Source organism: Dipodomys merriami, unplaced genomic scaffold (assembly GCF_024711535.1).
Source record: "Dipodomys merriami isolate MVZ:Mamm:240054 unplaced genomic scaffold, mDipMer1.0.p SCAF_5, whole genome shotgun sequence".
NCBI lineage: Eukaryota > Metazoa > Chordata > Mammalia > Rodentia > Heteromyidae > Dipodomys > Dipodomys merriami.
The window spans coordinates 25,498,279-25,520,171 of NW_027206068.1; the positions used below are offsets into that span (position 1 = coordinate 25,498,279).

A 21,893-nucleotide genomic window follows, 5' to 3' on the forward strand; every position below is an offset into this window, starting at 1 on the left:
AGGTGACTGGAGAATTTCCTTCATAATGCTAGCACCCATGAAGTTTTAAGTTGCAGGTGTGACCCGACCTCTTGGCTTTAGCCAGGTAAATTTAAGAGTTTCACTGAACATACTCCAGGGTGGGAGGTATCTTTTCACAGAGTTATAAATGTGGTTATCTGTGGCTCATCACCCAGAAGGCCCCAAGAGAGACCATTCTGGAAATTCAATAGGCAGAGATGGAAGCCCTTGTTCAGAGGAGCGTTAGCAGTTCCCAGCTTCCATCTGAAATGGAAGTCTGATGCGTTCTGGTACAGTGGTGCAGTGCACCCACAGCAGAGCTCGGCTCTGAGCGCAGGTTCCAGGGATCATTAACTTCTTACTTGAAGGAAAGGAATGTTGCGCATTTGGCTGAACTGCCCATTGCCATCTGGTAATTATCAAAGCTCTACAGTGCCCAGATAAAAGGAGGGAAGCCTTATCTGTCTCCTAAAACCTAGGGTGAAAAAACTATCCTAAAGGGCTGGGGGTTGGGTAGTGTTTCTCCCAAAGCTGTGACAGAATGAGAGCAAGATGTGTGTGTGCGTGTGTTTAGTAGTGAAATAAATGGAAGTCATCAGAGAAATTAATGATGAATTTAGTGTATACATGCATCCCTTGTGCCAGCCATGAGCCACATATAAACCTTTGTAGGACTTGACTGAAGTACTTGGACGGAAATCCCAAAGTTAGGTTTGAAAACTAAAGACACTAAGCAATAGTATGTTTTATAATCCTAAAGGTTCAGGACTGGAACATTCTAAACTCCAGTGGGAATGTAATCAGGGACCTCTGGATAGGACACTGCCTTCCCTGCAGGGCGTGGAAGGTGCTAGTAAAACATCCATCAGGGAGGGGATGCTGTGGCTCAGAGTGTTAGAGTGCTAGACTTGAACAGAAAAAGCTCAGGGACAGCCCCCAGGCCCTGACTTCAAGCCCTACCACCGACCAAAAAAAAACAAAAACAAAAAAACAAACCAAGTGCTTGCTGTGCTTGAAGCTTCATGGTTAAAATCCTGTCCCTGTTTTGGTACTCCACAGTATTGTTAGGAAAAGAAAGTATATTTATTTCAGGGCTGAGAAGGTGGCTCAGTGGTAGAACGCTTGCCTTGCATGCCTGAGGCCCTGGGTTTGATTTCTCAGCACCACATAAGCAGAAAAAAAAAAAAAAAGCCAGAAGTTAGCGCTGTGGCTCAAGTGGTAGAGTGCTAGCCTTGAGCTGAGGAGCTGAGGGACAGTGCCCAGGCCCAGAGTTCAGGCCCCACGACCGGATTCCCCCCCATTCCCCCCCAAAAAAAGAAAGAAAAAAAAGTATATTTATTTCATACCTTTTCCCAGCATGGTTTTAGGGCCAGAGATGTGTGTGTTTAGACCTTTCCTTATTCAGATGCAGTCAATACTATCACATGACAAATGTTGAAAGAAAAATCATTCCGCCACGCAAGATTTGGGACTTTTTTTCCCCCTTTGTTCAAGACCAGGATATGAAGTGGGTATTTGAGGCTTTCGCTCATTGGCCAGCACTCTACCCCCCGAGCCATGCCTCCAACCCCAAGATTTGGAACTCTTAAGCCAGGATTCACACACATACACATTATAATAATTGTCAGTTATTGCCGTTGGCCTGTTGGCTGTCGTACCCTGTACCAGGTATTGTTTTGCCCTGGGTCATTTGTCTGTGCATATAATGCTAATAGCTAAGCTGGGTAAATGAGAGCTTGGGCCCGAATGGCTGACATTTAATGAGTCTGTGCGTATAGTGTTAGGCTGGGTGTCCAGGTGGTAGACCTCCACTGGTAGATTATATGGAGTAAAAGCCTTTAAATGATGCGGTTTAATTTCTAGCATTTCTTCCATATTTACTTTTCTTTTGATCAGGTGTACTGCATTTTACCAGGTCCTCACTGCTTGTGTTGTGACCTGATAGAGTCAGGGGTCTTAGGGTGTTCTTTTGTGTTGTATCATCTACCAGATGGCTCAGAGCCTCCGAGGGGGACCTGGATTGTCCGGATGACCTGTTGTGAAGGGGAGGGAAGAGGAGGCAGGGGAGGGAACAGGTGGGGACAGAGGTTCAGACAGAGGTTAGAGATGCTGAGCACCGGATCAGACACCTGACTTGGCCTTTTCCTTCCTGTGACACCTGGGCTGAGACACCACTTTTTTTTTTTTTTTTTTTTGGGTCCGGTTGTGGGGCCTGAACTCTGGGCCTGGGCGCTGTCCCTCAGCTCTTCAGCTCAAGGCTAGCGCTCTACCACTTGAGCCACAGCACCACTTCCGGCTTTTTTCTTTTTGCTTATATGGTGCTGAGGAATCGAACCCAGGGCCTCAGGCATGCAAGGCAAGCGCTCTACCACTGAGCCACCTTCCCAGCCCTGAGACACCACTTTTCTCACATACCCATCCCCTAGGGTAGCTGAGAGGTTCAATGAAATGATGCAGGTAAAACAGTTTTAAGATGTCTGGACTAGAGTAAGTATTCAGAAAATGATCGTTCATTTTAAATGATTACTTTTCATGTTAAGAAGAGGTTGAGGCTATGCATTAGAGGAAACCTCTGCAGTCTCTCCCAGAATAAATGGTCTCTGCTTTGTTGAGGCCTTCCTGCTGTTAACACTTACAGAGGACGTTAAATGCCAGATCTTGTCCTTGAGGCTTGTGATTGAGCAGGTCAACGAGCATCCCTCTTTCTCTTCTAGCCTGTGACTGTGACCCCCGGGGCATCGAGACACCGCAGTGTGACCAGACCACGGGCCAGTGTGTCTGTGTGGAGGGTGTTGAGGGCCCACGCTGTGACAAGTGCACTCGGGGCTACTCAGGGGTCTTCCCTGACTGCACACCCTGCCACCAGTGCTTTGCTCTCTGGGACGTGATTATCACTGAGCTGGCCAACAGGACCCACAGGTTCCTAGAGAAGGCCAAGGCCTTGAAGATCAGTGGCGTGATCGGGCCTTACCGGGAGATTGTAGACTCGGTGGAGAAGAAGGTTCAAGAGATAGAAGACATCCTGGCCCAGAACCCAGCAGCAGAGCCACTGAAAAATATCGGACATCTCTTTGAGGAAGCCGAGTAAGTAGTCAGGAGAATCAGAAACAAGTCAACAATGTATTTTTGACTTTTTTTTTTCTAGTTTTGGAGTTTGAACTCAGAGCCTGGGCATTGTCTCTAAGTTCTTTTGCTCAAGGATAATGCTCTACCACTTTGAGCCAAAGTGCCACTTCCAGTTTTCTGATGGTTAATTGGAGATAAGAGTCTCACAGATTTTCCTGCCCAGGCTGGCTTTGTACTTTGATCCTCAAGTCTCAGCCTCCTGAGTAGCTAGGATTACAGGCATGAGTGCCTCTTTTAAACAGCCAAGATTTCCTGCCATATGGTTTCCATTGGGTTTATTTAGTTCTGTGAGTGAAAACAGACTCTGGGGTGCTATTTCCGAGCAGTCTTAATTGGGAGTTCTTGGGTGAGTGAATGAAAAGGTCTCACATCAGTGGGAACCAAGAATCTGGAGCCTGTGGTATAGAATGTATATGTGTTTGGTTCAGGTGTTCATCCTCGTGAATAATACTGAGGCGGTAAGTTAGAATGAACGCTGGTCTGGGACAGAAGATCCCTAATTGAGTCTCAGAAGTATGCTAGGTTTGTAGACTTGAATGAACTCTTCTCTCTCCTCTGGAGGGGCCATTTAATTGCACAGAATGACACAGGAGTAACCTCTCAAATGATAGCACAGTTACAAAATCATGGACAAACAAAAACATTGTAAATCTAAGTTGTTGTTTTTAGAAGTATTGCTACTACTAGTAAAATTGCATCATCACAAATAGATTCCAACAAATTTTTGCTGTTCAGCCAATTAGTCCACTAGACCAATACTTCATTCATCTAAGTCAAAACTTTCAGGGCCTAGTGCCATGATTCATGCTTGGAATCTCAACTACCCAAGAGGTAGAGCGAGGTAGGTTGAAATTTGGGAGAGCCTATCTCAAAAAAACAAATAGACAAACAAACAAAAAACACTAAAAGCAAAAGGATTGGAGGTATGGCTCAAGTGGTAGGAGTGCTGCCCAGGATGTACAAGGCCCTGTGTTCAAGCCTCTGTAACTGCTAAATAAATTACAGAAGATAGATGGATAGATAGATTGATAGATAAAATCTTTACCATGAAAAATCTTCCTAGCCATTTGTCTGGATATTTTTTTCTCTGATTGGGTAGTAGTAATTTTTGACAGGTCATAGAGAATTATCTGAGTCAGGCAGCATATACCTCTAATGCCAGTGCTTGGGAGGGAGAGACAGAAGAATCATGAATTTGAGGCTAGTCTAGGCCACTAGAAGGCTGGTCTACAAAGAGGAAGAACTGAGATGCCAAACTTCTCAAAATCCTTTTTTTACCCTTTCTCCCAGCCCTTTTCCTATCCTCAAACATTCCAGCTCCCACTGGCAAAAACTAGCATGGCAAGACCAAGGAGCTGTAGGACAGAACAGGAACAGCTGGGGCACCAGCTGTTTTTGTCTGCTGCTGTGGGGGTCTTCTGGCACACTCCCTTTCTAGGAAGGGAAGAGCAGGCTGCTTCACTTCAGGACAACAGACTTTCATTAGAGTCTGTCTTTTTGTTGTTGTTCTTCAAGGTAAGAGGTAATACTGGGGATTGAAACCAAGGCCAGACTTTGAGCCACACCTCCAGCTTCTTTTTTGTGTTATTTTCCACGAAGATCTCACTTTATGTCTTGGCTGTGATCTTCCTTGTCACTGGGATGACATACATGTGCCACTACATTGAACCATTCATTATGCTTTCCCTGTAGCTGGGAGTAACTGGCAGGTACCATGATGCCCAGCCTTTGGCTGACATGGAGTCTGGCAACCTTCTTTTTATTCAAGCTGGCCTTGAACCATAACCTTTTCTTCATCTCTGCCTCCCAAGTTGCTAGCATTACCACTCTTGGCTTAACCAGCATCCCTAAGAAGCCAGATAGATTGTCCATCTTGATGTCTGAAAAGGAAACACTGATATCAGTAGTTCACATGCCTGTCCTTCCCAAACTCTTCTTGACTGTATTTAACTGGTCCTTTGTCTTTAAGTCTCAGGATTCATGCCCAGTACTATGATTGTGGTTCATCAAGATGTTAGGAAATGTCTGATGTGGAGCACTAATGAGTTTAATTAGGAGTTACCTAAGTTCATTAAGAACTCAGCCTTTTTACATGTGTAGCAAGGCTCAGGAGGTTGTGTTCTGACTGCAAGTCCTTTAGGAAATGATTCTTGGCCTGGGTCTCCTGTACCTCTGGCAGAATTAAAAAGTTTGATGACCTTGGAGAGCCTGTGAGCAGATGACATTCCAGAGACAAGTCTGTTTCCACCTTCACAGTTTATAAGGAAGATTGTAATTGTAATCATCTCAGGAAAATTAACTTCATTGTCCTTTGCTACAACATAACCTTGGGGGTTATACGTGTTTTAGGATCTAGAGTAGCCTTACGTAAAAATATAAAAAATATACAAAAAATATACAAAATACAGCCGGGCGCTGGTGGCTCACGCCTGTAATCCTAGCTACTCAGGAGGCTGAGATCTGAGGATCGCGGTTCAAAGCCAGCCCGGGCAGGAGAGACCGTGAGACTCCTATCTCCAATAAACCACCAGAAAATCGAAGTGGCACTGTAGCTCAAGTGGTAGAGCACTCGCCTTGAGCTGAAGAGCTGAGGGATAGCGCCCAGGCTCAGAGTTCAAGCCCCACGACCGACAAAAAAAAAAAAAAGTATATATATATATATATATATATATATGCAAAATATAGTGTAGCCTAGTGGTGAGCATTTGTCTAGCATACATCAGACACTGAGTTTGGTCCTACTGCTGGGGGAGAAAAAAATAAAAAGTACAATGCTAGGTTTTGTTTTTTAGTATTGTAATAATTGTTGAGACCTTAGAGTTAACAAATAATAAAAGCCAAACACTGAAAACAACAACAACAAATACTAAAGAAGAAGCCTCAGGAAAAAAGTAATTGAGTATAAACTAATTAAACCTACCGAACTAGATGACCTCATTAAGTGCTTATTCTTTGGCTGCAACATGCATGTGTTATCTCAGATTCAAATAATATTTTTATAATGACCCCCTCAAGTCTTCAACATTTTCTGGTCATGTGTGCATGCGTATGTGTGTGTGTGTGTGTGTGTGTGTCTGTGTCTGTGTCTGTGTGTCTGTGTGTCTATGTGTCTGTGTCTGTGTCTGTTTGCAGAACCGAGGACCGAACTCTGGGCCTTGGGCAAGTACTCTTCCACTGAGCTAAGTCCCCAACTTCAGTGTGTGTTTCTTATTAAGAAACAGTCTCACTGTGGTGCCCAGGCTAGCCCCAACTTTTTAGGTTTGAGTGATCTTCCTACCTGAGCCTCATGAGTAGCTAGACAACAAACCTGCTACCATGATGGGTCATTTTCCCTGGTTTTATATGACTGTCATATTCCTAGAAGGACAATTCTATTCATTCAGGTGCAGTTAGGTCCTTGAGGTACGGTCTTCTCAAATATGAATTTCTTTTTTTGGGGGGGGGGAGTCCGGTCGTGGGGCCTGAACTCTGGGCCTGGGCGCTGTCCCTCAGCTCTTCAGCTCAAGGCTAGCACTCTACTACTTGAGCCACAGCGCCACTTCGGGCTTTTTTCTTTTTGCTTATGTGGTGCTGCAGAATCAAACCCAGGGCCTCAGGCATGCAAGGCAAGCACTCTACCACTGAGCCACCTTCCCAGCCCATCAAATATGAATTTCTTATAATTTACAGACACCTTGTACTCTATAGACAGAGATGAAGAGGATAATGAGCTGCATTTGGATTCCAAAGGCAATATTATGAAAGCTTTGTTTCATTCCCAGTGAATGATCACTTTCACTTCTTAGGGCGAGGAGGCTTCTTTGATGGAACTGCTTGGAGCAGGGAGTGTCTGCAGAGCTGGTTGGGTGGCTCTCTGTCTTCATGGTGGGCTACAGGCCTCCTCTCTACATGTTCTATCTTGAAGGAGATCCTGAGGTTCAGAGAAGAACATTTCTGGCAGGGGGTTAGGGGCATAGCTCCACACAGGAGTCCTCTCTGTCTCAGTCTTTGTGGATTCTGTGGGCTTGCAGCTGGTTACGTATGAGCCCGAAGCCCACCTGGCCTGAGCTGGTTACTGCAGAGCTTGGAATCCTGCCCTGCCATGGTCACCCATTACTATCACAGCAGAGTGTTCCTCTGTGGTTTTCTTCAGTTGTAAATGAAAGACAAATGATGAGATATCGGTTCCCTTATAAGACCCAAATCAGCACTTCAAGATAGAATTGTTACATACCGCTGCACTGATTTGAAATCACAGAAAATGACTACAATGTTAGTAGAAAGTATAAAAATGAGTGTGTGTGTGTGTGTGTGTGTGTGTGTGTGTGTGTGTGTGTGTGTGTGTGTGTGTGGTGGCAAATTCCCATAATTCTAACTCTCAGGAAGTGAAAAGCAGGATGATTCTAAGTTCAAGGCTAGACTAGACTACAAAGCAAGTCCATGCCTCAAAAAGAAAACAAAAAGTAAAAAATTAGACTTTAGCTTCTTTGGTTTTATTTTACATCAATAAGCTTATTGTTCTTTTTACAGGAAACTAACCAAAGACATTACAGAAAAGATGTCTCAAGTAGAAGTAAAATTAGCTGACACAGCTTCACAAAACAATAGCACAGCTGGGGAACTGGACCTCCTTCAGGCAGAAGCAAAAAGCCTGGACAAGACTGTCAGTGAACTTTCTGAACAACTAGAATTTATCAAAAACTCAGATATTCGAGGTGAGCATTTCTTACATAGAACCTTCAATTCTGGACAAAGGATTTTATGGTCTACCCTTTTAATAAAATGAATAACCTAAAGAATATATTCTAATAGTGTTAAAACGTTTGCTTATTGAGTCTTGTGACACAGATGAGGCACAATTTCCTGTGGTACTAATTTGTCACTTGCAACACAGTACAACCAAGAGACATAGCCACAGTCCCACAGGGCAAGTGGTAGTTTAGATCCATGTTCTAATTTTTCCAGCTTGTGTTTCAGCTCTCTGGCCTTCCTTGGAAAGACTCTTTTGAATAATTAAAGTATCAAATTGTAACTCTGCAAATCCTTTCACTTTCCAGAAATAGGAAGACTTGGAAGCCAGTCAGCAAATATTTCCAGATCTGTCACAAATTCATACAGAACCCTCCCCCCCAAAAAAGCAAAAGAAAGTAGAAACATATTAGAACATGTTAAGTTGTCCTGTTTTACCCTCGGCTGACTTTTTTGTTCGTGTTCTGCTCCAAGCCCCAAAAGCCAAAACATGTCATGGAGAATACTAGTCATTTGATACTAGTTGATATTAGCTAAATGAGGAAAGGGAAAAATCATCTGGATATAAGTACAGGCTTCCTGGCAGCAGCTATCTGAAAAAACTTGATGTTTGCTTATGTGTAGACATGACAGCTGCACAATTGACTTCTTGTCTCATTTTTACCCAGATGTTTGACCTCCAACTAGGTGTTAATTGGACAGAATAGATACCTCTAGTGAGAGGAAAGCTCTATTTCTTCATGAAGATTTTTCCTTGAATCTAAAACCTGGTAGTAAACTTAGGCCAGAAGACCCCAAATTATGGACACTACATGAGGAAATCATGTACAGGGAGATTAACTGTGGGCAGTTTCATTTCCTGCCCCCAGGTGCTTTGGACAGTATTACCAAGTACTTCCAGATGTCTCTTGAGGCTGAAGAAAGGGTGAATGCCACCACCATGGATCCCAACAACACTGTGGACCAGTCGGCTTCCATGCGAGAAAGAGTGGAAGATTTGCTGATGGAGCAAGAGTCCCAGTTCAAGGAAAAGCAAGAAGAGCAGACCAGCCTTCTTGACGAACTGGCAGGCAAATTGCAAAGTCTAGATCTTTCAGCTGCTGCTGAAATGGTAAGATTTGGGCTTTGGCTTCACATCCATATGTTCTTTGTTGTTATTGTTGTTGTTTTTACAAAGGGAAAAAACCTCTTGTTTCCATTTCCTGGAGATCATTTTTATAAATATTATTTTATATAATTAGAGGCACATAGATATTGTACCTTTGTGTTCCTCCCTTCATTTTTTTTTAGCAGGAAAAAAAAATCCCGGTTTGTCCATAACACGGTGCAGTTTGCAAATGAACCCGCAGGATGACTCAGTGATGGCTCAAGTGGCTAGGCCACTGTGCGGATCATCTACAGCCAGACAGATGAAAAACAGCCTGGGGCTAGAGTCTGGAGACTCACACCCGTCATCCTCGGTACTCAGGAGTCTGAGATCTGAGGATTGCAGTTTGTAGCCAGCCTGGACAAAAAAGCCTGAGACTGTTATCTCCAGTTAACCAGCAAAAGCTGGAAGTGGAGGCGTTACTCAAGTAGTTAGAATACCAGCACTGAGTAAAAGAGCCAGGTGTGAAGTATGAGGCCCAGAGTTCAAGTCTTAGTGCCAGCAAAAAAAAAAAAAAGAAAGGAAGAAAGAAAGAAAGAAAGAAAGAAAAACATGTTTCCCCAGCATTCCCTGTCCGCTAGCTGTTTCTCTGTGATAGAGCTCCAGAATCCATGACTACTTTCTCGTACTGTTGTATTAACTGGATGGGTTTTTAATGATACTGGATTTTTATAATGTAGACATAGTTTTATTAGAAGTGAAAAAATCCATCTCTGTGGAAGAATTCTGAACTATTCCAGATGAGACTTCTCCAAAGGAAAAAAATCATAAAGCAAAAACATTCATTTTCCATGGATGTTAGCTAAAGTGTTCCTTTGTTCTGGTTCTCATCTCTGGTGAAGAAAATATATTCATTTCTTAGAAGCTTTTACAAAGTAACTCTAAAGCCAAATGAAACTGAGTAGTGAGTTGAATGAAAATCAGGAAATAGGCCCAGAGAAACTCCTGTTTCCTTACTGCTTTTCATGGAAGGGCACCAACAAGAACTCAGGGGATTGTTTCTTATTTTGTTTTTTAAACAGTTTTGCTTAATAGACGAAGGCTTGCTTATTCTCAGCCTTATAAATGGACACAGTAAAAGGAAAAGATGTATGGAGACGAGTTGAGACTATTACCACTTTTGTTTTAGCCACCATCTTTCCTTTCCTACTCCCCCACTTTCTCCGAAATAGACAAAAATATGCCTTTGCATTGTATTGTGACTGATTTTATTGATGCCTGCAAGGACTGATATTATCTTGGGAAGCTTTTCAGTATCTAGTGGAGATGATCAGTACATAGATCTCTTGTCAACATTTATTAAATGAAAAAAATAATGAAGGCCTAGAGCAATGGCCCTAACATTAGATTAAGTTGTTATTCACAGACACGAAGTGGTGTTCTTTCAGTCTTTCTCTCTCTTCCCTTGTCATAAAATCTGTATGAACTGCAGTGTGAAGCAGCTAAGCTTCCTAAATGAGTTCTGCTTTGTAACCAAATACAGCTTGGGAGTGGGTGGCAGGCGGGAGTTTGCCTCTACTCTGATAAATGACTGCTTCCTCCTGTCAGGCTTTTTCTACCTGGTGAGTTACCTGCCAGTCTCCAGTTCTTTTGTCTTTGTCATTTGTCGTGTGAGAACTCTATGGGCTTCAGTCTGTCATTTTCTTGCAAAGAGATTTTTGTCCCCTCTAGATCTTTTGTGGACCTATAGCTAGATCCACAGCTGGTTTTCTCATGTCTGCTCCTGTTCATTGAAGCAAAACCGATAGAGTGCTGTCACACTGCTTTTAGAAATCAGCCCTAGTTTTAGGTTCTTTTCCTGATTGGGACTCAGGCGCTTCTACATCACACACAATAACCATTTTCCAAAGATCCTTATGTATAGTAAACCAAGCATGTGAAAGATTATTTATTAGTAATAAGGGATTATGGTTACCTTAACATTTAATCAGTTGAGGGCTGGGAAGTTGGCTCGGTGGCAGAGCGCTTGCCTTGCATGCATGAGACCCTGGGGTCGATTCCTCAGCACCACATAAGCAAAAAGAAAAAAGCCGGAAGTGGCACTGTGGCTCCAGTGGTAGAGTGCTAACCTTGAGCTGAAGAGCTGAGGGACAGCAACCCAGACCCAGAGTTCAGGCCCTGCAACCGGACCCTCCCCCCCCCCAAAAAAAAAAAACATTTTATCAGTTGATTGTGTCCACTATAACCTTTGTTTCTTATAAAGTCCTTTCTCTTTAGGAAATACGGTATTTCATTGCAGTAAATTCTTTAATTTGGTTTTTCATTTTCTATGAAAGGGCATCTCTAAACAGAGTTTTCTTCTTGCCTTTCCTATCATGTAGCACACTTGTACTTTCTCAGTTTGCATTTATGTACTGTAACCACTCAGTGCTCTTTGAGGAGTTTATGGTAGATAAGAAAGGGGAAGCCGAGCATTGGTGTCTCACGCCTGTAATCCTAGCTACTCAGGAGGCTGAAATCTGAGGATCACGGTTCAAAGCCAGCCAGGACAGGAAAGTCCATGAGACTGTTATCTTCAATAAACCATCAGAAAGCTGGAAGTGGTCCTGTGACTCAAGCCTTGAGCTAAAGAGCTGAGGGACAGTGCCCAGGCCCAAGAGTTCAAGCCCCATGACTGACAAAAAGAAAAAGAAAAAAGGGGAGCTAGTTGGACCAGGTAGTGGTAGAGTGCAATTTGGAAAAGCTGTGTCCACCTTTTCTTCATACTGTTGTTTTCCATTTACATCTGTAATAGTCTTCATTTCCCCTTCTCAAATCATCAGCCAACAAACCCTTCCCTGTCCACCAGTACTGAAATCCTCAGCCATCTCTCTTCCCATTTCCCTTCCTGCTTACCACATTCAGCTATTCTTGGCTACTTATGTGGAGTGATGTCTTCCAAACTAGGGGTGAAAGTTAGTGAGGGCCAGGTAATAGGCTTTCTATGTCATCTTATGTACCAGAGCAGTTAACACGGTACCGGTGCTGAGCCCAAACAAGTTCCACCATACCTTTTGTTTTTGAATCCAACTGGTTAGGGCAAAAAAGAGGGACGTATGCTTTGGCTCTCCCATTGGTGGGATCCTACTTGACAAAGTAGATAATGTTGATACACTGGGCAGAGCCCATGTGATATTCTAATGCACTTGGGCAGGTGTGTGATATTCATTGGTAATAAACAGGTTGGCTATTCCCCGAGCTCCTTGCTCCTCTCCATCTCCAGAACAGTACAAGGTTTTGTTGTTGTTTTTAATTTTTTCTTTTATATTTCTAAAATTTTTATTGCTATTACAAAGGTGAGGTACAAGGGGTTACAGTTACAGGTCATGAATACATTTCTTTTTGAAAAGTGTCATTCCCTCCCTCACTCCTAGTTTTTCCCTCTCATCCCCACCCATAAGTTGTATAGTTCTTTTTTTTCAAGCGTCTAGTGAGTACCACGGCTGCCTTTGTGAACACTATGTTTCTAAGAAACCCTGCCAAGGACCACCTGCATGTTCTCTAGGGCCACCCAGGCCCTGACAGATGTTCTGCAGCAGACTCTTCTAACCCTGTGCCTGATCCTTGGCTCCTCGCAGACCTGTGGAACGCCTCCAGGGGAAGACTGTTCCCAGACTGAGTGTGGAGGCCCAAACTGCAGAACAGATGAAGGACAGAAGAAATGTGGGGGCCCTGGCTGTGGTGGTCTGGTGACTGTGGCCCACAATGCCTGGCAGAAAGCCATGGACTTTGACCGAGATGTCCTGAGCGCACTGGCTGAAGTGGAACAGCTTTCCAAGATGGTAACTTAGAGGATGGCCTTACTTTTTTGTTATGTTTGTTGGTGTTCATTTGAAGACTAGAGAGGATCTGAAAGGAAGAGATCAATTCCAAATGCTAACAGCATTTCCATGTCAAGTAGGAAAGTTCATGTTTTTGTATGGTCAAGTCATTAAGAGATGAAGAAGTTTTATTCATAGCTTGAGAACTCCTTCCCCCCAAATAGATTTAGGCATGAACAGATCATATCTTCGCTATAAGATTATAAGATAATAGCTATAGATTATTAGACAATAATCTAAGATAACCATTATCTTTAGGGTGATAAATTAAGCTGTGTTAGAAAGGCTGTGCATTTGAACTATTTAAGAGATTTTTTTTTTAAGCTAGATATCAGTTACTCATGCCTGTAATCCTGTAAGGCTGAGATCTGAGTATAGTGGTTCAAAGCCAGCCTGGGCAGAAAAGTCCCAGTGATTATTTTCAATTAACCACCAGAAAACCCAAAGTAGAGCTGTGGCTCAAAGTGGTAGAGCATTAGCCTTGAGCAGAAGAACTCAGGGACAGTGCCCAGGCCCTGAGTTAAAGCCCCACAACCAACAAAAATAACATTGGGCATTTGTTCTTCTAAAATATACTTCAGAAATATGTTGGTACCTGAGAAAAGGACATTTTATAAACTACTGTGTTGAAGAGTTTAGAATCAATTGTAAATGCTAGCCCTAAGAATACTGTATGGTAATTTGTGTGCTGAATATTTCCAGCCTACCTAGGAACACAAATGGGAGAAGTTTGTTTCCAAGACATTTCCAAATGCTTAGTTTTACATTATATTTTAGACTACTGATAACGTTCTGATCTGGTTTAGAAAGAGTGAAGTTGTTTCATGGATGATTTATTCTTCATATTTAGGTCTCTGAAGCGAAGCTGAGGGCAGACGAAGCAAAACAGAATGCTCAGGATGTTCTGTTAAAAACAAACACCACCAAAGAAAAAGTAGACAAGAGCAACAAGGACCTGAGAAATCTGATCAAGCAAATCAGAGACTTTCTGACCGGTAAGGAATTTTTCATATTTACATTTACTTTTAGAATGTTCCAGAATTTTAGATAAAATCCATTTCTGGCAGAATACTAGAAATGTCACTTTATGTCTAACTAACACCTTCGAGATAGAAAAATACTGTTAAGAAATGCTTCGGGGCTGGGGGTTTAGCCCAGTGGAAGGGCACCTGCCCGGCGCACGCAAGGCCCTGGGTTCGGTCCTCAGCCCTGGGGAAAAAAAAAAAAAGAAAGAAATGTTTCCATTTCTTGGGGCTGGGAAGGTGACTCTGTGGTAGAGTGCTTGTCTCGCATGCATGAGGCTCTGGGTTCGATTCCTTAGCACCACATAAACAGAAAAAGCCAGAAGTGGTGCTGTGGCTCAAGTGGTAGAGAGCTAGCCTTGAGCTGAAGAGCTGAGGGACAGCGCCCAGGCCCAGAGTTCAGACCCCACAACTGACCAAAAAAAAAAAAGTTTCCATTTCTTAAGAAGCCCCTCATGGTTACAAAGTGGCTGCCAAGGCTTCAGACTTCCCATAAAAACAAAGTATTTAACAAGAGGATTTTTATCTTTTTGTAAGAGGGGGGAGTTAAACCTCTAGAAGCAAGTCACATGCCCATGCATAAATGTAACTGGAAAATGGAGTTTGATCACAATAATTGGCAGACTAATAAGATTAATGCCATGTTGATCATTAGGTGAGAAGGGAGAATGGCTATTACCAGTATTTGCCAAGGCTGTATCTTTGGGAGTGTCCTGTGGAGCTATCATTCCAACATATTTTCCTTTAAATTGTGTGTGTCCCTATTTCATGCTGACAGTCTAAAAAGGGAAATCGAAATGAGTGAGGTCTGACATTGTGTTTTTTAACCACTTGTTGCACTTAACATTTGAAGTTCTTTGGCTTCCCTGGTACTATATATCCTGGTCTTCTTGGTTCTTCCTAGATTTCTACCCTTTTCTGTAATTCCTCAGTCTAGATAACTGGTAAAGGATAGAAGCAAGTTCTTTTTCAACCTCAAAAGTTCTCACTGCCTTCAAATCCCCACTTCAAACAGGACCCTGTGTAGTTTTACACACTCTGAAACCACGTACTCCACCAGACTTTAGGACATGTTCCACCCATTCTGTCTTCCAATCTGAATGTGTGGTTGAAATTGTTTTCCTTCCAGACCTGGTCAGTTCTTCATCCTCTGTGGAATGCCCTTGCTACTCCTGCCTTTCTGCAGTTTTCTTCATGCTCGTAGCTCTCATCTCCTCACCCAGTTAGGTGGTTCACTTCAATGGGAAGCATGTGCCTTGGGGTGGTTTCAATATGGCCAATATGGTTGAGGGAGTGAACCATCTCTGATTTCACTTTTGTTTTCAGAGGATGGTGCTGATTTGGACAGCATTGAAGCAGTTGCTAATGAAGTACTGAAAATGGAAATGCCTAGCACCCCAGAGCAGTTACAAAGCTTGACGGAAGACATCCGTGGACGAGTGGAAAGCCTTTCTCAAGTAGAAGTTATTCTACAGCAGAGTGCTGCTGACATTGCCAGAGCTGAGACGTTGTTGGAAGAAGCTAAAAGAGCCAGGTATCTGAGAACACGATGGCACACCGGGGAGGGGGGGTGGGAGAAGAGGGGTTTCTGGTGGAGCTAGAATAGAGGAAGGGGCTGAGAGAAAATAGTTTTGGTAATTAACAGTACTTCATTCTATGCAGCAAAAGTGCAACAGATGTTAAAGTTACTGCAGACATGGTAAAGGAAGCTCTGGAAGAAGCAGAGAAGGCCCAGGTGGCAGCAGAGAAGGCAATCAAACAAGCCGACGAGGATATCCAAGGAACCCAGACCCTGCTGACCTCGGTGAGATGCTAACACTGGCTTACGTTGTGGGAGAGAAGACCTATGTATGTATTCTTTTTTTCAAAAATCCATGAACAGGAATTCAACTCAGTGGTTAAAATAATTCACTTACAAACCTGAACTATTCTCTCACATGATGCTAAAACTGGATGGAGTGTTATCCAGGCCTTCTCAGGCCTACCCCTCCACTCAAGACCTTGGGAGATGATTTCTCAGCATGTTCTTCTAGCATTAGTTGACAGAAAACCTATCTTCCCCTGTTGTTGCTCTCGGGGAAATGAACTCTTCCAGGTCCTCAGTAAATTGCTCCTCAAATTTTACCACCACATAATGCCCCTTCTATTCAGAAATATACTTAGAGAAATGTTTTTTCATTGTAGTATACTCTATAGTTAGTTGTCCAAAGCTCTTAGTTGTGCTATTAGCATATTAGTGAAGTTTATTTCAGTGCATGTAAAGAAAATTACTGTTTTGTAAAGCAGATTGAAGCTAGGCTGTGATTACTCACACCTGTAATCCTGCAGAACTAGATTAGAAGCCAGCCCAGGCAGAAAAGTCTGAAACTCTCAGTTAACCACCAAAGAGCCAGAAGTAAAGCTGGGACTCCTGTGGTATAGAGCACCAGCCTTGAGTAAAAAAAGGTTAAGGAAGCCAGGTGCTAGTTCAAGCCCCAGTAACAGTGTATGTGCATGTGTGCGCACGCGCGCGCACACACACACACATACGCATGCACGCAAATTGGAAGCGCAAATTGGAAACTTGTATTACAGGTGAAATAATTTGGTTTGGTACCCAGCTATCCTGAAGATTACTTTAAGTGATATATATCAACCACACAGGCTGACCTGTAACTCTCTCTTAGCTTCCTCATTCCTGAGATTTTAGGCATATGCACCCACACCTGAGAACTTAAAAAAAAAAAAAAAAAAGCCTAAACTGCTAGTGAAATTATTGTATCATGGCTTATTTTGGCTTGCTAGCTTTTTTAAAAGTTTGATTCTCCTTCAAAAGAGATCAAATTGTAGATCCTTAAGCAGTTGCCTACTTTTTTTTCCACTAAAAAACTCAGTATTTATAGTTTTCAGCTGTAACTTTCTCAAGTCATGTAATCTCACACACTTTTTAAAAGGAACATTCCTAGTCTCCACATTTTCTCTAATTAACAACCTCCACTACTAGAGTTAACATTTAGCATTAATACTATTTTTTCCCATTGCTATTTTGGAAGTTTGTGTGGAAATCCCTCTCCAACATATCAAGTTGTTCAGGGGTGGTTCTCAATGTTAAGAAAAAAATTTCTATCAGAGCCAGGAGTTAGTAGCTCACGCTTATAATCCTAGCTACTGAGGAGGCTGAGATCTGAGGATTGTAGTTCAAAGCCAGTCCGGGCAGGGAAGTCCATGAGACTCGTCTCCAAAAGTGATGCTATGGTTCAAGTGGTAGAGTGCTAGCCTTGAGCTGAAGAGCTGAGGGACAGAGCCCAAGCCAAGAGTTCAAGCACCATGACCAACAAAAAAAAAAAAAAAAAAAGACCAACAAAAAAAAAGTCTCAGATCATAGTATATTAACAAAATAATGTGAATGAACATATAAATATATAGGTAATGGAGCAAGAATCAAAGTTGAGCATTTCATACAAGTTTTCAGTTATTTCCTTTGGTCTAGAGAAAAATGGCAAAATAGTTTTTTGGGGTTTTTTGTCAGTCATGGGGCTTGAACTCTGGGCTTGGGCGCTGTCCCTGCGCTCTTCAGTTCAGGGCATGCACTCTACCACTTGAGCCACAGCACCAGTTCTGGTTTTCTGGTGATTTATTGGAGATAAGTCTCATGGACTTTCATGCCCAAAGCTGGCTTTGAACTGAGATCCCCAGATCTCAGCCTCCTGAGTAGCTAGGATTACAGGCGTGAGCCACCAGCGCCTGGCTACAAAATAGTCTTTAAGTCTTCCACTAAACTTGTAATACTTCCTTTTAGGGGGAAGGGACAGTAAGTAATGAGGATTGAACACAGGGCCTGGTACTTAACTAGGCAGGTACTCTTACCACCTGAGCATGCCTATAGCCTCACTTCTATATTAGTTATATTCCAAGTTAAGGATTCACTTTATTCCCAGGCTGGCCTCAAAGCATGATACTCCCCCTTGATCCACCCTATGTCCAACACTCCTTTTCAAAGACACTATTTGAAAAGGTGTGAGGTAATAGAGATAATACAGAAAAATATATACCCCGCACTGTTTCCTAGTATGACATATTTGTTACAATTAATGAACCCTAATTTATTAATTTCCTTATGGTTTTTAACCTAATCCTTATAGTTTTTAATCTAACACTAATAGCTTACTGGATATTTTTCTTTTAGATTGAATCTGAAACAGTAGCTTCTGAAGAAACTTTGTTCAACGCCTCCCAGCGCATCAGTGAGCTAGAGAGGAATGTAGAGGAACTTAAGCGGAAGGCTACTCAGAACTCTGGGGAGGCCGAATATATTGAAAAAGTAGTATACACTGTGAAACAAAATGCAGACGATGTTAAGAAGGTAAACATCATTTTTATAACCTCACAGCTAAGTTGGTAAAGATGAAACCCATTTCTTTGTTGCCTTCTGTGGAAGTAATAAGAAACCTAATATGGGCACTAACCAGAAATATGCCAGAGAACCGATGTTAAAATAGCAGTCTGTAGAGATAGAGATGGAAAATAATAGAGGTGGATAGGGAAACAAACATGACTTCTGCCTTTCAGTTTAGAAGAATGAAGTTATTTTAACCTAAGAGTAGAAGTCTTAAACAAACTGAACTTATATTTCTCTACTGTATTTCTATTTGAACTTTATATCATACAATTAACCTGGTCATTTCTCAATTATCTAAAGTATTGAGAATACTTTGCAAGCAGAATGGAAATACCTCATTCACTACAGAGTAGCTAGTGGGAAATCAAATCTTACATCTTTCATCCATGGTTTTCTTTGGGAGGTTCAGCATATATTTAGCAAAAGATTGTCAGGCTAGCTACAGGCCAAGTCATGCTTGGAACACACATTTAAGTGTGTGGGCAAGGACTTAAAACTATTAAGTTCCTTTGAGGCACTTCAGAAAAGTAACTTTCCTATACTTCTGGTTGGGAAGAAAGTAAACAGTGAGAAAAGTTCAATATTGTGGTACTGAACTTTCCCATTGTGTTAACATTTCTGCAGTTCTGAGAGCATAAATCTCCCATGTAGTTTGTTTACACAGCCTTTTGTAAATGACCTCTTATTTTTCCTAATGACTTGAACAGTGCAAAAAAAAAAATCCTTTCTTTCTATATTTTCATTAAGTTTCTAATTTCTTGCTGTCAATACCCTAAACTATTCTCAATCCAAATGGCCCTCAATCTCCTCCAAACAACTTTCTTTGATTATCTAATCTACTTTGTGTTGCTTTCCTAGTTACACTAATTTTTCTATAGGAAAGTGCTCGTAGTCCTAGAGACATATATTGTAATCCTAAAATGTCACTGCAGTGTTTTTAAAAATCATGATATGAAGCCTGAATACACCTGTGATGGCTTTTAATACAACATACCTGCCCTGAAAATTATGCAGTTATTGATATTTACCACCCCTTTGTCTAATGTGCAACTGCAGACTCTGGATGGTGAACTTGATGAAAAGTATAAAAAAGTAGAAAGTTTAATTGCCAAAAAAACTGAAGAGTCAGCTGATGCCAGAAGGAAAGCTGAAATGCTACAAAACGAAGCAAAAACACTTTTGGCTCAAGCAAATAGCAAACTGCAACTACTCAAAGGTGGGTCTTTCTATCTGGGCACAAATTTATAAAATAATTTTAAATTAAGGCATGGACAGAACCTTTCTTTAAAAGGTTTTTGAAAGTTCATTCACTTTGTCCCAAGTTTCAGTAGAGCCTTGCAAATTTTCACATTGTTGAAATTTTACTTGCTCATACTAAACTTTTTCTTATCTTCCACAGATTTAGAAAGAAAATATGAAGATAATCAAAAATATTTAGAAGATAAAGCTCAAGAATTAGTTAGGTTAGAAGGAGAAGTCCGTTCCCTCCTTCAGGATATAAGCGAGAAAGTTACTATATACAGCACCTGCTTGTAACAAAGAAGAAAGGGCTAGAAGATGGCTCAGGTGACCAAAGTAAAATGATTACATTTTTTAAAAAACTGACTTAATAATCTTCAAAGTAAAACTCATTACCTATTTAATGTTTTTAACCAATTTTGTATGGAGTTAAAAAATAAAAGTACAGTGTTTTTGTATAATTTCTTTTGTTGTTTTTACTAAGTCCATCATTCCTTTACCTGATTTAGTGGCTGTTCATGAATCCTTTAGTTTTATTGGCAAGATGGATTCAAAGAGGTTTACTGCCTCCAGGAGGATTGGAATTTGTTACGTATAAACATATTACTCATCTACTTTCTAGGTCAGCATCTCCCCAGAACTCCCCGCAGTGGAGTCCAGGTCACAGTGGAGGAGGAAGGATGCAGCCTTTACTGCCATCTTCCTTTCAGTGGCTGCAATCTCTCAAACTTCTCTAAATATTTGCTTTAGAAGTACGAGCAGAAAGCAACCGTTTCTACAAAGTAAGGGAGAATTCTTTCAAGTTCTACCACATGCAATAAACACATGGTTCTGGTGGACTGTTAACCATTCCTGACAATTAAGCAGTGGTATTCAAATACAGAACTAATGCTCTTCTTAGCTTTTACATTAAACATCATGGCTAAACCATCTCTTCCTCAGACTATATAGGTGAAGTCAAACTATCACACAACTCATCCAACGCATAGAACCTCTAGAATAATTCTTAGACCAACTCTCTTCTTCCAGTGCAAACCACTTAATCCACCCATAAAAGCAATTGGGGCTAGGCCTGTATAAAAGTTATGTAAACAGCTATAATTTAAACAAGATAACTTCTCTCTGGTCCAAGGCAATTATTTGCCACTTTTATTTAGATAAAAATCCTAGTAACTATAGCAAAATGGTAACCCCAGCATTTCTTAAATAGTAGAAACTACTTCACCATGCATTTTCATCTATGACTACAAAATACCTCAGACACTCAATTTCACAGAGCTGAAGTTACCTTGAGAGCTTAGTATGTAACAGTAAATGGACATTTACTTGCTGTATTATTTCCTCATGTATTTGCATTTATATACTGAATGAGAACCCTTTAACTGAACTGTTCTGTAGCTAGGATTTCATATTAAGTCTTAACTATTCTTCAATCAAACTTCCTTGTGAGCCAGGTGCCAGTGGCTCACACCTGTAATCCTACTCAGGAAGCTGATATCTCTGAGGACTGAGGCCAGCCCAGGCAGGAAAGTTTTTGAGACTCATCTCCAGTTAAGTCACAGAAAAAGCTAGAAGTGAAGCTGTAAGTGGTAGAGTGCTAGACTTGAACAAAAGACACTCAGGGACAGCACCTAGGCCCAGAGTTCAAGCCTCAGGACTGGGGAGGGCGGGGGGAAGGGGGGTTCCTTGTGGCATGTTTGGTGTTTAGCAGTTAATGTTATATTGAGAGTTCAAGTTTAGAAGATACAGAGTTCATATGCATCAGTAGCAAAGTATGCCAGCCCTCACGCCTGACCACTGCAAACTCAGAACCACATACACTTAACAAAACATGACAATACTGAAGAACACACATAGCCGACACAAGGTAGAGGGGAGATGACCCTCAAAAGGACCTGCCCTAGAAGACTTTTTTTTGGTCGGTCATTGGGTTCGCTTGAACTCTAGGCCTGGGTACTGTCCTTGAGATCTTCAGCTCAAGGCACTCTACCACTTGAGCCACAACACTATTTCCGGTTTTCTGGTGGTTAATTGGAGATGAGTCTCTTGAACTTTCCTGCCCGGGCTGGTTTTTAACTGCAATCCTCAGATCTCAGCCTCCTGAGTAGCTATGATTACAAGTGTGAGTCACTGGCACCCGGCTTGACTGTCTCATTTTTAACAAGCCTTCACTTAAGAGGATGAAACATTTCATTGAAGAATCGGGAGTTTCAGGCAACCACAAAAACTGGGACATATAGAAGAAAATCTCAAGGAGACTAATAAAGACTAAATAAGGGGATAGATTTCAGCTACTTCTCCACCCACCCACGCACCCACCCAACAACCAGAGTTAGCAAACTTAACAGCTTGATCTTATTTTAATTTTCAATAATTTTCCCAGGTAAGAAAACCCAGTTTTTACAATATACCCATTATGACTATGACATAATCCCTAAAGTAGTGAACACACA

At 41.7% G+C, this 21,893-nt stretch overlaps 1 protein-coding gene across 1 annotated transcript in view; it reads left to right on the plus strand.

Moving 5' to 3' along the window:
• The window catches only part of Lamb1 (laminin subunit beta 1), a 74,359-nt gene extending 54,458 nt beyond the window's left edge, over positions 1–19,901 (plus strand). The window contains exons 25-34 of the mRNA XM_069996222.1: positions 2,715–3,084; positions 7,636–7,820; positions 8,724–8,965; positions 12,559–12,762; positions 13,652–13,796; positions 15,150–15,357; positions 15,486–15,627; positions 17,989–18,165; positions 19,258–19,417; positions 19,601–19,901. Coding sequence (XP_069852323.1) covers positions 2,715–3,084; positions 7,636–7,820; positions 8,724–8,965; positions 12,559–12,762; positions 13,652–13,796; positions 15,150–15,357; positions 15,486–15,627; positions 17,989–18,165; positions 19,258–19,417; positions 19,601–19,737 — 1,970 coding nt within the window. The 3' untranslated portion in view covers positions 19,738–19,901. The remainder of the gene's footprint in view (positions 1–2,714; positions 3,085–7,635; positions 7,821–8,723; positions 8,966–12,558; positions 12,763–13,651; positions 13,797–15,149; positions 15,358–15,485; positions 15,628–17,988; positions 18,166–19,257; positions 19,418–19,600) is intronic.
• The last annotated feature ends 1,992 nt before the right edge of the window (positions 19,902–21,893 follow it).